The sequence below is a fragment of the Paramormyrops kingsleyae genome, chromosome 16, assembly GCF_048594095.1.
Source record: "Paramormyrops kingsleyae isolate MSU_618 chromosome 16, PKINGS_0.4, whole genome shotgun sequence".
NCBI classification, from domain to species: domain Eukaryota; kingdom Metazoa; phylum Chordata; class Actinopteri; order Osteoglossiformes; family Mormyridae; genus Paramormyrops; species Paramormyrops kingsleyae.
The window spans coordinates 29,721,831-29,735,756 of NC_132812.1; the positions used below are offsets into that span (position 1 = coordinate 29,721,831).

A 13,926-nucleotide genomic window follows, 5' to 3' on the forward strand; every position below is an offset into this window, starting at 1 on the left:
GTCAGTTTGTTACTCAGAGGTTAAGTGAAGGCTGCATCGTTACCTGTCTCTTTTGTTTTCTTTTTTATTCTGCAAAGATGGGAATTTATTCACTCCTGTCATGTGAGCTGCCAGCTTCACGCTGTCCGTCTCGATTGGACACAGGAGAAGGTTCCTCTTCATGACTCGAGTTGGGCTCTATTGTGCAAACAAACAGCCATTTCATTTGGCCCGTGCCAGCTTACACTGAAGAACATTTGTTTAATTCTTTCTGACCCATTTTAGAAGAAGACAAGAGCAGTCCCTCAAAAACTAGCTGCTTTAAAATTACTTAGGAAGCCAAATATTTACACACGTAGAGCATCTTGAGATTTTTTTTTCTCCGCTCGGATTTTGTCTGAGTGAAACACTTGCCCATATGTTCTTACTTGTAAATCATATAGTTAGAACATGGATGACAATTTCTTAATACCAGATAGATATCAGGTACATCTGCAGTTTCACAGTTTATGGCTTACTGTTCACTTTTTTCTTCCTTAAGAATCTTTAAATAATAAAAATGATTCTGTCAGAGTGTATCTTTGCAGTCTGTATCCCAGTATAATATAAGAATACAGAGATTATTCCAGAGGCTGCACATACAGAGGAGGTACAAACACCAACACACGCTGTACTCTATTGTGACATTCTGAAGCAATGAACAATTCTACCGATTTTCCTGTGGAGAAAAACTGCAGGATGTTTGTTCTGATAATATGCTCTGGATTGCATATAGGCGGCTGCCCGCCTCACACACACACACACACACTCTGATAATCACACACAGAGGGACACGCGCTTGTGTACACTCACGCTCCCCCTCCCGCTATCCTTTCAGTGACTGCGCAAGACTGGGCTCCTTGATTGCAGCCAGCCCTTGACGTATGGGACAGCAGGCTCAAGTATTACAGCCCGCCAGAGCAGTGGAGCCTTGCAGGACTCAGAGGCGAAATCACTGCCCGCTTAGACGGTCTATATTTAATTAGAGGTGATGGGACAGCCGGGGAACCCTGGACGGGCTACTCTGTGGGGCTACAGAAAACATCTCATCCGAGGGAACTCTGTCCCGGTGGACGCCATGAGGACAAAGGACCTGTCCCTGAGACAAGACCCCGACCTGAGGAAGGAGCTGGCCATGCTGGCTCGGGGATGCGACTTTGTACTGCCTTCACGGTTTAAGAGGAGGCTCAAGGCCATCCAGCAAGGACAGGCAGGTTGTCCCAATCGCCCCCCTGTGCTGGCGGGCATTCGCTCGATGCTTACTGCACCTGATTCTGCGTGTTTGCTCATTCTTCAGTAGGTGGCTGTTCGTCTGTGTGTGTGTGACTGGGGACATTTTTAACGATAAAATGGGTGGAGGTACGAAGATGGATCGTCGTGCGTATGCCATGGTAAATTTAAGCTGGTTTTTTAGCTCCCAGTAGACTTTTGGTCCATGGAGAAGGCTGCCACTAATCAAGGCGTTTCACTGTTTATGCTGTTAATGTTGTGATGTCACCATGACCAAGGGTGAGTTTCCCAAAGCTACGTCTATCTTTTAAGGCAGAACTTATGAAAGACATGGTGTTAAGAAGCCTTCAGGAAACTCACCCCAGATGAGAAGCTATACTTCTGAGTCAAATTTTCAGTGTGCAAAAGCTTCACGAAGATGACATTTGACATTCAGTTTTTTTTAAATGTAATTAATGCCATGGAAAGCTTGAGAGGTATACAAGTGAAAATGTATGTATATGATCCGTTTTCTATTTATCTGCATCAATTTATATATAAAGAGGCAATTGCAAAGCGTCTTGTAAGGTTGTTTATACGGTTTTGTTTATTTTCACAGTCAAATGAGACATCATACTAGACCTGCTCTTCCTGAGTTTTTGGTTGTAATATTGGTTTGTAATGATAGTGTAAATTCGTTTTCTTACTTTCAAAGGCATTTTTCTCAAGCTAAATGGTTGGATCTTACCCACCTGCCAAACTTCAGATATGTTCATGTAACGTATATGAGTGGCTGCATTTATGTTAATAAAAATGCTGAGATGGGAAGGTGGTCGGCCAGCATGGTGCCTCAGTAGATCTCGCTGTCGCCTTACACCTCCAGGATTCAAATCAAATCTGCCTCCCCTGTGTGTGGCTGTGTATGCCTGTGGATGCCTGTGTATATCTATGTATGCCTGTGGATGCCTATGTATGCTTGTGTATGCCTATGTATGCCTGTGTATGCTTGTGTATGCCTATGTATGCCTGTGTATGCCTGTGTATCCATGTGGATGCCTATGTATGCCTATGTATGCCTGTGTATGCCTGTGTATCCATGTGGATGCCTGTGTATGCCTGTGGATGCCTGTGTATCCATGTGTATGCTTATTCCCCATGATGGAGTGGCATTCTGTCTGGGGGGGTCCATTGCTCCCTGTGACAGCCTTCCTCCATTCCCCTTATGACCCTGACCAGCAAAAGCAACTGGATTGATTGATGGAAGCTAGTGAGTACATGCTTTCTCTGGTTTTGTGAAATAGATTTTGACCTTGGCTTTCAGCTTTCAGATGATAAAACGTTTCAGTATCTCAGCTAATTTATAGTTTTTGATTTTGATACATTCTGTGTGTATGATTGTGCAATATTACTTGTCCTGTTAAACTTGTGTTATAGTTATAGTATTTATATAATCTTTTGCAGTGAAATATGGTTGTATCTAAAATGTCTTGGGCTTGTAATGACAATGATGGCTGTCCTTCTTGGTCTGTCTGTTGGCAAAATCAGTTTAGGAAAGTGATCAAGTTGTGTACATGGGTTAACTCTCACGCCTACCCTGGGGGTAAACTTAACCCCAAAGGCACATGTCTGTTGATTTCTCATAGTAACATAATTATAGTAGGATCGTGTACATAAGAACATAAGAAATTTACAAAGGAGAGGAGGCCGTTCAGCCCATCAACCTCGTTTGGGGAGAACTTAAGTAATAGCTCAGAGCTGTTAAAATCGTATCTAGCTCTGATTTAAAGGAACCCAGGGTTTTAGCTTGCACTACTTGAACAGGAAGACTATTCCATACTCTAACTACACGCTGTGTAAAGAAGTGTTTTCTCAAATTCAGTTTAAAATGTTCTCCCGCTAATTTCCACCTATGGCCACAAGTTCTAGTATTTAAACTAATATTGAAGTAGCCATTTGGCTGAACAGCATCCAGACCCATTAGAATCTTATATACCTGGATCATGTCCCCCCTTAGTATCCTTTACTCGAGGCTAAACACATTCAGCTCAGCTAACCTCTCCTCATATGACATTCCTCTAAGACCAGGAATCATTCTCGTAGCCCTACATTGCACCTTTCCAAGGCAGCAATGTCCTTCTTAAGGTATGGTGACCAAACCTGCACACAATATTCCAGGTGGGGTCTTACCAATGAATTATATAGGCATCACCTCCCTTTACTTAAACTCCACACACCTAGAGATGTAACCTAACATCCTATTGGCCTTTTTAATTGCTTCCCCACACTGGTGAGAGTGGGACATGGAAGCATCAACATACACACCGAGGTCTTTCTCATAATCAGCTACCTTTATTTCAGTGGAACCCATAAAATACCTGTACTTTATATTTCTGCTCCCTGCATGGATTACCTTACATTTATCTACGTTAAATTCCATCTTCCAGGTATCAGCCCAGTCGCTAATTAAATCCAGATCCCGTTGTAGCCTCTGTGCTGCTAGTTCAGTATCTGCTACACCACCCACCTTGGTGTCGTCTGCAAATTTCACCAGTTTACTGTATGTATTGGTGTCAATATCATTAATGTAAATCAGGAACAGTAGTGGTCCTAAAATTGAAAAAGTGTTATAGTTAAGCAAATGCCTGAAAAGTAAAAATGAAGGCAACCACTGATTGATTTGGTTTTAATTTCTTTTACAGTAGCAAAACATCACACATTAATCATTACACATCACAGTAACATTACACATCACACATTAAATTACTTGCAAGTGAAAAGCCAAATGGATCTGAAATGACAGGTTTATGTAAAGCAGTGTAATGCTTATCTATTGTGGCTGAAAAATGTTCTGTTTGTTTCAGCAGGTCCAGCCTGGGAAAGAGGAGACCATCTCACCAGAGATCAGCGAAAACATTCCCAAGTTCTACTTCCCTGGAGGGAAGCCCAAAGAGAACCTCAACATTAACGCTCACATAATCAGAATCCAGAAAATATTTTCACAGTTCCCTAATGAAAAAGCATCTATTGAGGACATGGGGAAGGTAGCCAAGGTTAGTGTGATTCTGATTACTATTTACTCAGCAATTTACAATCATTAATTTTATTAATTTACACACACACACACACACACACACATAAGCCTATATATTCTTTCATTCAACTCAGAGGTTTGTTTTTCCAAAAACTGTGCATTACTGGGCACATATGAGATCCACTTTATTATTCATTTTTCATTTGAGAAAACTGCAGCCCATTACCTAATGTAATCTCCTCCAGGCTCTGTGTATAAAAGGGATGGACAGTAACGTTTATTAGTGCACACAGAAATGGGCATAGGAACCGGGGCCGGGGGGGACGTGTACTCACCCCAGTATTTCATTTGGCTCCATTCATCCCCCCAGTAAATAGACCATTGCAATTAAATCATGGAATTGTGTCCCCCCCAGTATCAAACGCTCTCCTATGCCATTGCACACAGACGGGAAATTGTTTACATTTTCAGGCTCACATTATAGACTAAACACAGCAAAACTTATCTGTCGTTGTTCGTCAGTAGCCACTTGTGTTATTAGACTAATAATATTTTTCTGACACCCACTTTTTGCCTGTTCAAAATCAATTAGTAAATGATGTGTTATTCATAGAAAACCACTTTGTAACATTGTTACCATTTACTTTGAAGTAGCGTCTTTCCATGCTGTCATATTACACCATTGATAAGTCAACACCATCAATCCAGCCTCTAGCTACCTTTGGGCAAATGAGTCTTTAAGAAGGGCTGAGGAGTTGAAGCTGAGGACCTTACATGAACTAAAAGTAATTAATTAATCTTGGTAGGAAATACAGAGCCATTCTTGTAGAATGAGATCTCTCTGTCTTTTTGCATTCCTGAACTGAAATTGTTTCAGGAAGTCATCCCAAGGCAAAGAGCTGACTTTTGTTATTAAGTGTGTTTTTTCCCCTTGGGGAATGATGCAGTATGTGGAGTTGTCTGGATATGAGTGTGCACTGGGGACAGCTTTATGTTAAAACTGCTGCTCTCCCCAGGCCTGTCAGTGTCCCCTGTACTGGAAAGCCCCATTGTTCCATTCCACTGGAGGAGACAAGACGGGGTTTGTGTCTGTTCACAACTTCACTGCAATGTGGATAAAGTAAGACAATGGTGCTTTGTGTCTGGTAGCGAATTCTCTTCTTCACCAGTACTCTTAAGCAAACAACAGATACATGTAGTAATAGTGGTTTTTATGAATGTGCGTCAGTCTTCCTATTTGACTTTTTGTTATTTTTCTTACTCATGTAGTGTTCAAACATTACAAATGCAGCTGTAAAATTAACAACGAGTGCATACAATAAAACTACTTCTGTTTTTGCCACACAGAGATGGCTATGCAGTATATATCCGAATGTGAAAGGAATTGAAAGATCTTAGTTTGTGTTTAGGTCCATTTTGGTCTCTGTTCTGCCTTCCAGAATGTTACAGACTTGCCATGATGATGCATCCAAGTTTGTTCATCTTCTGGCCAAGCCTGGCCGTTGCTATCTGGAACAAGAGGACTTCATCCCATTTCTGCAGGTTGGTTTTTGTGTTTTCATGTTAGGGAAATAGCTTCCAAACGGTGAGACAAAGGAGTAGCAATTTCTGCATTTTGTAGCTTGTCACTGGGGCTGGACCCTCAAGGGTCTACCAACTGTACCATAGCTGTAGGTAAATGTACCTTTTTGTCTAGTTTATGGACCCGAAATGGACTCTGAGGAACATCCCCAAGGGATTAACAACATTAATGTACCTCCAATGGTACAAAATATTCAGAATACTCCATTTCTATCTTAAAAGATACAAATACCTAGGGTAAAGGGTACAATTGGCAGACCCTTGAAGGTACAGCCCCAGTGACAAGCAAAGGTACAAGCTAGTACTTTTTTCTGACAGTGCATTAGTGTCAAGTTCAAGTTTCAGTTTATTTGTCATATGTATGTTAACACAGGGTCAACATAGCAATGAAATGCGTTGGACAAGAAGATAAAAAGGAAATCAGGAAAAGTCTCACAGTATAACCAAAAGTATAACCAAAAGCAGGGACCCCCAAAGATCCCATGTCTGTATCAAACAGGGCTGAGATGATGCAATAAATCCAGACTAGACTAGAGATAATGAAATGTTGTTCTCAGTGTCCTTGATCACAATATCTGTTTGATCTGAATTTATATTACGTAATATCATGTCTCAATACAAAGGTACATTTTTACTGTAAAATCTTATTCAGTGTTTTGTACCCCAGAGTGCAAAAGTGGTCTGTTCTGCAGACCTTCGATTAAATTTCGGCAATGAGTTCAGGGATGTATTGCAGCATCCCAGTTTCATTTGTGCTGTGTGGATTTCACAGTTGCTTTAGCCATTTTGACAAATGAAGTAAATATTGCAATGCTGCAGAACTCACTTTCCCCGGCAGATTCATAACAGTGATTTATGTTCAGCATGAACCTCTTAATACTACATGAGCGTTTTCTGTAATATCAGCAACAGATCGTTCAGCTGGAGGATGATAATCCTTAAGTGTGAAAGTGAGCCAAACATGGCACCTGTCATCTGAGCTGAGACTCAAGAGCATGAACAAAGAGCCTTCATTTCAGCACTGTTAGCACTGCCAACCAATGCCTCTACCGCAGTGTTTCACAATCCGGTCCTTGGGGACCCATAGTTGGTCCATGTTTTTGCTCCCTCCGAGCTCCCTACCAGACAGTCCACATTTTTGCTCCCAGTATAGCTGGGAAGGAGCAAAAACCTGGGAGCAAAAACTGTCTGTGGATTCCCAAGGACCAGACTGGGACACACTGCTCTACCTAGACTCTACCTGAAAGACTAAGACAACATGCAGTACATATTTTTGATGCAAAGAACATTGCAATGTATCAATGTTATTCTTCAGCTCTGATGCTATTTATCCAACTTTGTGTAGAGATGATTGTAACTCTTCTCAGTGTCTTGCATTGCAGGACGTGGTAAACTCACATGCCAGTCTGGCATTTCTAAAGAAAGCATCTGATTTCCACTCTCGGTACATTACCACGGTAAGAGACTCCAAGCGAATTGTTAATCACAATAATATTGAATATAATAATATACTGAATATGATATGATAATATAATATATCTTCTAGTTAACACAAATTCATTTTCTTCTACAAAACTGTCTCTCATTAACAGGTAATCCAAAGAATATTTTACAATGTAAACCGATCTTGGACAGGAAGGATTTCAAGTTCAGAACTCAGGAGGAGCAATTTTTTGGAGGTTTGTTCTTTTTTCCATGAATATACACCCAGCCATGCAGTTCGGTGATAGCTTTGATATTCTGGCAGATGTAGATGTGTTTGGTCAGTAGAAGAGACACAGTGTGAGGTTATAAACCCTGCTGTTCGTCGTAGGCTGGCTAACAGTATTAGCCTTTCTAACAGAACGTGGCCCTGCTGGAAGAAGAGACCGATGTCAACCAGCTGACTGACTACTTCTCCTATGAACATTTTTATGTTATTTACTGCAAGTTCTGGGAGCTTGACACAGACCACGATCTCTACATAAGCCAAAGTGAACTGGCTCAGCACAGCCACCAAGGTACCTGTCCGCTCTGGCTAATGACCTCACAGAGATCGTTATGACATCATTATGTTTACCCAGGGAGTTTTGTTTTCCCCTTTTGCTTACTTCAAACTATAATATTTTTGCATCTCTTCCATTGTTCATTAAATTTGTTTCCAAGTAACAACAGCGTAATGTCTAGGTTTGGTAATTTCTTTTTCAAGCCTGTGTATTTATGAAATGACAAATATAAAAGGCCTATAATTATTTTTCATTTATTTTTACTGCAGTTGAATTGATTCCTCATATGCGATAAAACAAACAAACAAATTCATAAATACAGTATTCATAAATTTAGTCCCAAATGTCAAATTAATGTTGGGTTAATTTGGGTTTTTATGCTTGTCTCTCGACAGTCTCGCGTAAAATTATTGAGAGAATATTCTCTGGGACTGTAACCAGGTAAATTAACTTCACCACCTATTTCTATTCATCCCTGTTGCTGTGGTTTGGATAATATTAGGGATTTAGAGAGAATAATCCCAAGGTGAGGCAGGTGCTGTTTGATCAGCTGATTTTCAACCCCAGTCTTCTTTGTAGGAACAAGAGGACATCCAAAGATGGAAGAATGAGCTATGCAGACTTTGTCTGGTTCCTCATATCGGAAGAGGACAAGAAAACTTCTACCAGGTACCCTGATAACCTATTTCAGCTTCTACCTAATCATAATTCATTATTTGATGTATTAGGTAATATAACATTTTTATACAACAGTTAGTTCTGACTAAGAAATCTGATTGGACAAGAGGCGTTCTATGAGTGCAGTTATCAGAGTATAACCACACTGAGATGCTTTATCATCAGATGTATCACCCCGCTTTACAGATGTATCTAAAAACTGTTACTTAGTTACATTTAAATGATGCAAAATAGTTCGGAGGGATAATTATCTTTGACACTCAGCCTGCAGCCTCTTGCCTACAACCAAATAAGAGCCACGATATATTGGAGTACAACTCTACTCCTTCTCACATGTTATTGCTTAAATAAGATGCTCTGTATCGCTTAGAAAAGTACAGCTGTAAATGTTTGTTCTCATCACGCGGTTCTGCTTGTGTTAATATGAACCTTAATTACCGTTCTCTGAATGGCCTGTTGGTGCCGCCATGTCTGCCACTTTCAGCATAGAATACTGGTTCCGCTGCATGGACCTAGATGGCGATGGGGTGCTGTCCATGTACGAGCTGGAATACTTCTACCAGGAGCAGTGTCACAAGCTGGAGAGCATGTCGATAGAGCCTCTCCCTTTCGAGGACTGTCTCTGCCAAATGCTGGACCTTGTCAATCCCCAGACCCAAGGTACACACTGTCAACACCCACAGGCAGGTCTTAGAGCCATGAAATGTAACCCATCCGTCCTTCCAGCATGCATCACTAGATCCCCTGTGCAGGTTGATTGCTATTGCTGGGGTGGATGACTAGCTACTATGACTGACAACTGTGAAGCGCTTCAGAAAAACACTTCTGAGCTGTGTTCTGTGTTTTTTCCTTAAATCTAAATTTACTGGTGCACAAAACATCCTATATGCTGAATAATATGCTCACGTTGCTGCAATGCCAGATCGTAAGCAATGCTGAGTTCAAGGGGATATATGTACAGTGCTCTGTAGATAAATTGCTATGTGATTTCACTAGGAAAGATCACCCTTTGTGACCTAAAAAGGTGCAAGATGTCCCATGTCTTCTTTGACACTTTCTTCAACATTGAGAAGTACCTGGAGCATGAGCAGAGGGACCCGTTCTCAGGACTGAGGGTAACTACAGCGCCTTGACAGAGAAAGTGTCACAGCTAGAGCACATTAGTGGAGGGTCTGGTAAGAGCTGATGTGCTCTCCTCTCCAGGACCAGAGCAATCCTTACGCGTCAGACTGGGAGAAGTATGCTTCTGAAGAATATGACGTCCTGCTGGCAGAGGAAATGGCCAATGAACAGGAGGATAACGGGTAAGTTTAATAGAGTTAATAAGGAACAGTAAGAGGAACAGTAAAAACTTTATGGTCAGACTGTGTAATTTGCTATGACGTAACTGTTAAGGGGGCTGATATGATGAGCTGCAACATTTTAGGAATCTTGTGTATGAGCTTCTATGGTTTAGTCCATTTTTACACCAATAGAGGATGTACGGCACTAACAATTTTTCGTTCTAGGAACGTTTACCGAACGTTGCGATTAAGGTACAGAAACATTCAAAGTGTCCAGTTTCCCTGATGTGCCCAGAATGTTATAGCACTGCTTCAGCTACTACCACAGCTAACGCTAATAATATGGAAAAAGCGTAAAGGCATGGCAGAACAGAGGGGGGCGCCACTATTACGCTTTATACATCAAAGATCATGGGTTCAAGACTGGATGATGTGTTCATAATATACACACATAGCATGTTTATAAATTTATATTTTAGTATAAAAAATGTTTTTCAACATTAATTACATTAAAAGCATGTTGAGGTAATCATGCTGACATTGACAGAATCTTTGTTAAAATGTGAAAATAACGTTCCATTAATGTTACAGTAAGAATGTCCTCAGCTAACTTTGAGAAGACCTCCACATAACATTGAAGTGTGCTTGAGCATTTCCCATGTGCATTTCCTCATGTGACGAGTGCTCACCGTCTATCCACTGCAATGAGCACAACCAGCCCTTGTATCCCGCTCACGGGAGTTTTACTCACACAAAAATGTTCTGTGAGCAAAACAAAAAAAATTATTTATTCAGAGAGATAACCAATCAGATTGTAGAGGTGGTTAGTCCAAGTAATTAGTGGAGGTGGGACCAAGACATCTGATTAGTTGGCCCTGCCTCCTCTAGTTTCTTGGTCCCACCTCCTCGACAATCCGTTTATATCTCTGATCCAATCATTTTTCATTCTGTTCTCAGAACATTTTTGTGTAAATAAAAGCTTCTACCTCCTGCTGCTAACCACTGATTTATTACCTTGTTTTGCTTTAGTTCATACTAGTTTTAAGACTTTCATGATTATGGGTTTTCAGCAACAGGAAACATCAACTCAGAATACAGCCTTAAAAGAAGGTGTAATGTCATTTTTTTCCCTGTTCAGGTATGAAAATACTCATAACCCAGTAAACCACCGCATGTTGGGTGAGTTTACCCTGCGGACAGGAAAAACACACCTGTTTGAGCTACCCGACCCCCAGTACACTCTGGACATGTACGAGTACGACTATGAAGATGATTTCGAATGCCATTTCCCAATGTAGCTTCTGACGATGAACAGAAGGATCTCTGGATCAATGATAAGATGACTGGATTTGTTGCCATGGAAAGCCGTTGCACTGAACAATGGGACCAAGAAGCATTTTCCCCGAGGAGCCACGTGTTGAAGGAGCAGCAAAGGTCTTGTACAATAGATAGTGATGATGTAATTTTTTTTATACAAGTCAAAGTGAACATCCATGTGTTCAACCACCACAAATTAACAGCACAGATTCGCTATGGTCATTCCTTAGCATGGTCATTGTAGCATACGAAATGCTGTACCATTTCACAGAACAATATTTCACTTACTAAAATGCACACCTCCGCGTGTATGGAAGCTACTGACCTGCTATATTTGAATTTTTAACATTATAATATTAACAAAACGTACCAGTGGCAATATGCATGAAGTTAATTTTAAAGCAGTAAAGGTCTTTTTGGTAAAGTTCTTTTAAAAATGTGGTGCCTTACATAATAATTGTCAAAGGTGAATATTTTCCCATAATTATTTTTTACAACTTTTTTTATTTCGTGAAATATTATTATAGACATTCATAAAAGGAGCACCGGTTACATTCCTGCACTTTCGCAAATCATTCTGCAATATTTTGTCATTTTATATCTGTAAATTTTTAATTTTATCTTCTTTAAGAGAAGTATAGATTTTAAATTTTTATATAGATCGTTTTATTCTATGCCAACCGGAGGCCTATATGACAAAATAATATGGACAGTGACATTTCAAGTAAATATTTAAAACTATATAATATTTGTAGACTGTGTAGGGTTTGAAGTTCCGCAGAACTGGCCTGATGCGAGGTTTTGACCTGAAGCTGGTCGGATCCAGTTTTGGTGATATTGGGTGAAGGGCCTGTTTGGACAGTAGTTCTCACATTCTCCTCATACTGTGTATTTAGAAGCGTTTCCTGTATAAAATGTTCTATACAGCAACACAGCTGATGCCCATACCTACAAAACAACACTGCGTGCAGTCAGAATATCGTTAATTCACTGCATTTTTCTGGTGATTTAGACCCACAGAATCCTTAAAGACAGTTAATAGTTTGCAGGCCAAACACACAGCCAGCATTTGACTGCCCATAGACTTTTGGGTTTTAGATAGTAATCATTGTCATGACAGCGCACCTGTGAATCGGCAAGCTACTGTAAGCTACAGGTAGTCAAGTTAAATATGAACTTTGAGGTATTTACACATCTCATAAGCATATACTGGACATACTGTTTCCATTCTGCCCTTTTTATCAACAAGAGCTGAGTCTTATTTGCATTCCAAAAAAGTTTTACTCATACATAATGACCTCATGAACTGAGATACTTTGTGTGACTCTACTCTTAATACCCACAAACACGCATCTGAATCTTCTTACAAGTTATGTGACTGGAGATTATTTTAAATAAAAAAGAATTTCTCATTAAGAGTGTTTTATGTTTGTGATATGTCTAAATATTTCAACAGCACGAGCCTGAGGGAGATCTTTGACGAGTTAGCGAATAAGATTGAAGAGAAACGCTGCCACCTGCTGGACAAAGAAAATAAGTAACTATGCAGTGGAACGCGTCACTCAGAAAAGGGTTTTGAAGCTCGCTGATGAGAAACGAAAGCCTTTCAACCTCAAATAAAATAAAATAAGGATTAAATCAGGACTTAGAGAAGATTCAGATTCTTTGTCCAAGAGAGATTTATTCCAAGCCCAAAGAGCCTATGTTTAGCATTATGAGTTTAATTCAGAGTTAACTACAGGAAACTAGAAAATAACACCATCAAGCATTTGCAAGTGACTGACATTCCCACAATTAAGCTTTGGGAAATTAATTTTCAGATAGAATACTATTTTTTTCCTTCAAAATATTCAGACTCCCAAAATTACGCTTTGTGATAAATTTTCAAAGTACAAATGAACCAAAAATACAAAGTATACTATTATTTCCTTTAAAATATGAATTCACTGAAAACATCGAACCATGTGTCTCACCACAACATTGACTCCATAAAGCAGTTTTGTAAGGGCTGCACATCAAGATGACCATGTGGGTTTTATTGCCAGCCGGTGACCATCCAGGTCTTAATAGATATTAGTCTATTGCTAAAAGGTAGCACTCATGCAGACGGAAGTATTGCATGTTGAATACTTTATCGAATATTTACCTCAACGTAGCTTCCATAGCCCTGTATGGAGCGTTGGACCATGGGAGGCCTGCAGATTAACCAGGGAATCCCTGGGTACCTGCACAGAACACAGAGTTAACTCACCTCGATGCTTCTGGAACGTAGGACAAAACGACAGGAACCCCTAAGAAAGCCCACACAGCCAGAGCACAAAGCATGCCAACCACAAACACATATTTGTATTCATATCTTTGTGGGGACCGCCCATTCATTTCTATGGGCAAAATCCTAATCCCAACTATGACAACCTTAATCATAGTTAACAAAATAATATACAAGACTTTCTATTTTTAGTTTTTTTTATTGCAGTCACAGACTCTTATGAAATTTATGAAAGTTTCCTGAAAAAAATGGGGATGTTTGGTCCCCACAATGTAATATATACATAAGCCACGCTTTAAACCCCCAGCCCCAGAGGTGTCAGGTACTGTAACGCTACATTTTTGTTTTAATTTAGCAAATGCTTTTATCTAAAGTGACATATGAGTAAGAAGGCAAGGTCAGACGGCCCCTGGAGCAATTGGAGCTTAGGGACCTTGGCCAGGAGCCCAATGGCGAAATCACTCAGGGATTTGAACCCATAACCTTCTGATCACAGGCACAGGACACTAACACACAGAGCCACACACTGGCCCAAAACTACAACCCATTATGCCA

At 40.2% G+C, this 13,926-nt stretch overlaps 1 protein-coding gene across 7 annotated transcripts; it reads left to right on the top strand.

Annotated features, from left to right (window-relative positions):
* The first annotated feature begins 777 nt into the window (after positions 1-777).
* On the top strand, positions 778-12,518 carry LOC111856266 (serine/threonine-protein phosphatase 2A regulatory subunit B'' subunit beta-like). Of its 7 annotated transcripts, none has more exons than XM_023836071.2 (15): positions 778-1,228; positions 4,089-4,277; positions 5,275-5,339; positions 5,698-5,800; positions 7,207-7,296; positions 7,432-7,518; positions 7,683-7,839; positions 8,220-8,265; positions 8,404-8,493; positions 8,987-9,162; positions 9,499-9,617; positions 9,706-9,806; positions 10,011-10,037; positions 10,924-10,964; positions 11,084-12,518. In XM_023836071.2, the coding sequence occupies exons 1-15, from the start codon at positions 1,010-1,012 to the stop codon at positions 11,344-11,346; spliced, it is 1,773 nt and encodes a 590-aa protein (XP_023691839.1). In that variant the 5' UTR covers positions 778-1,009; the 3' UTR covers positions 11,347-12,518. The 7 variants fall into 7 exon arrangements, with proteins under 7 accessions (XP_023691839.1, XP_023691835.1, XP_023691840.1 ...); XM_023836067.2 differs by having other exon boundaries at positions 779-1,228; positions 5,275-5,378; XM_023836072.2 differs by having other exon boundaries at positions 779-1,228; positions 7,222-7,296.
* The last annotated feature ends 1,408 nt before the right edge of the window (positions 12,519-13,926 follow it).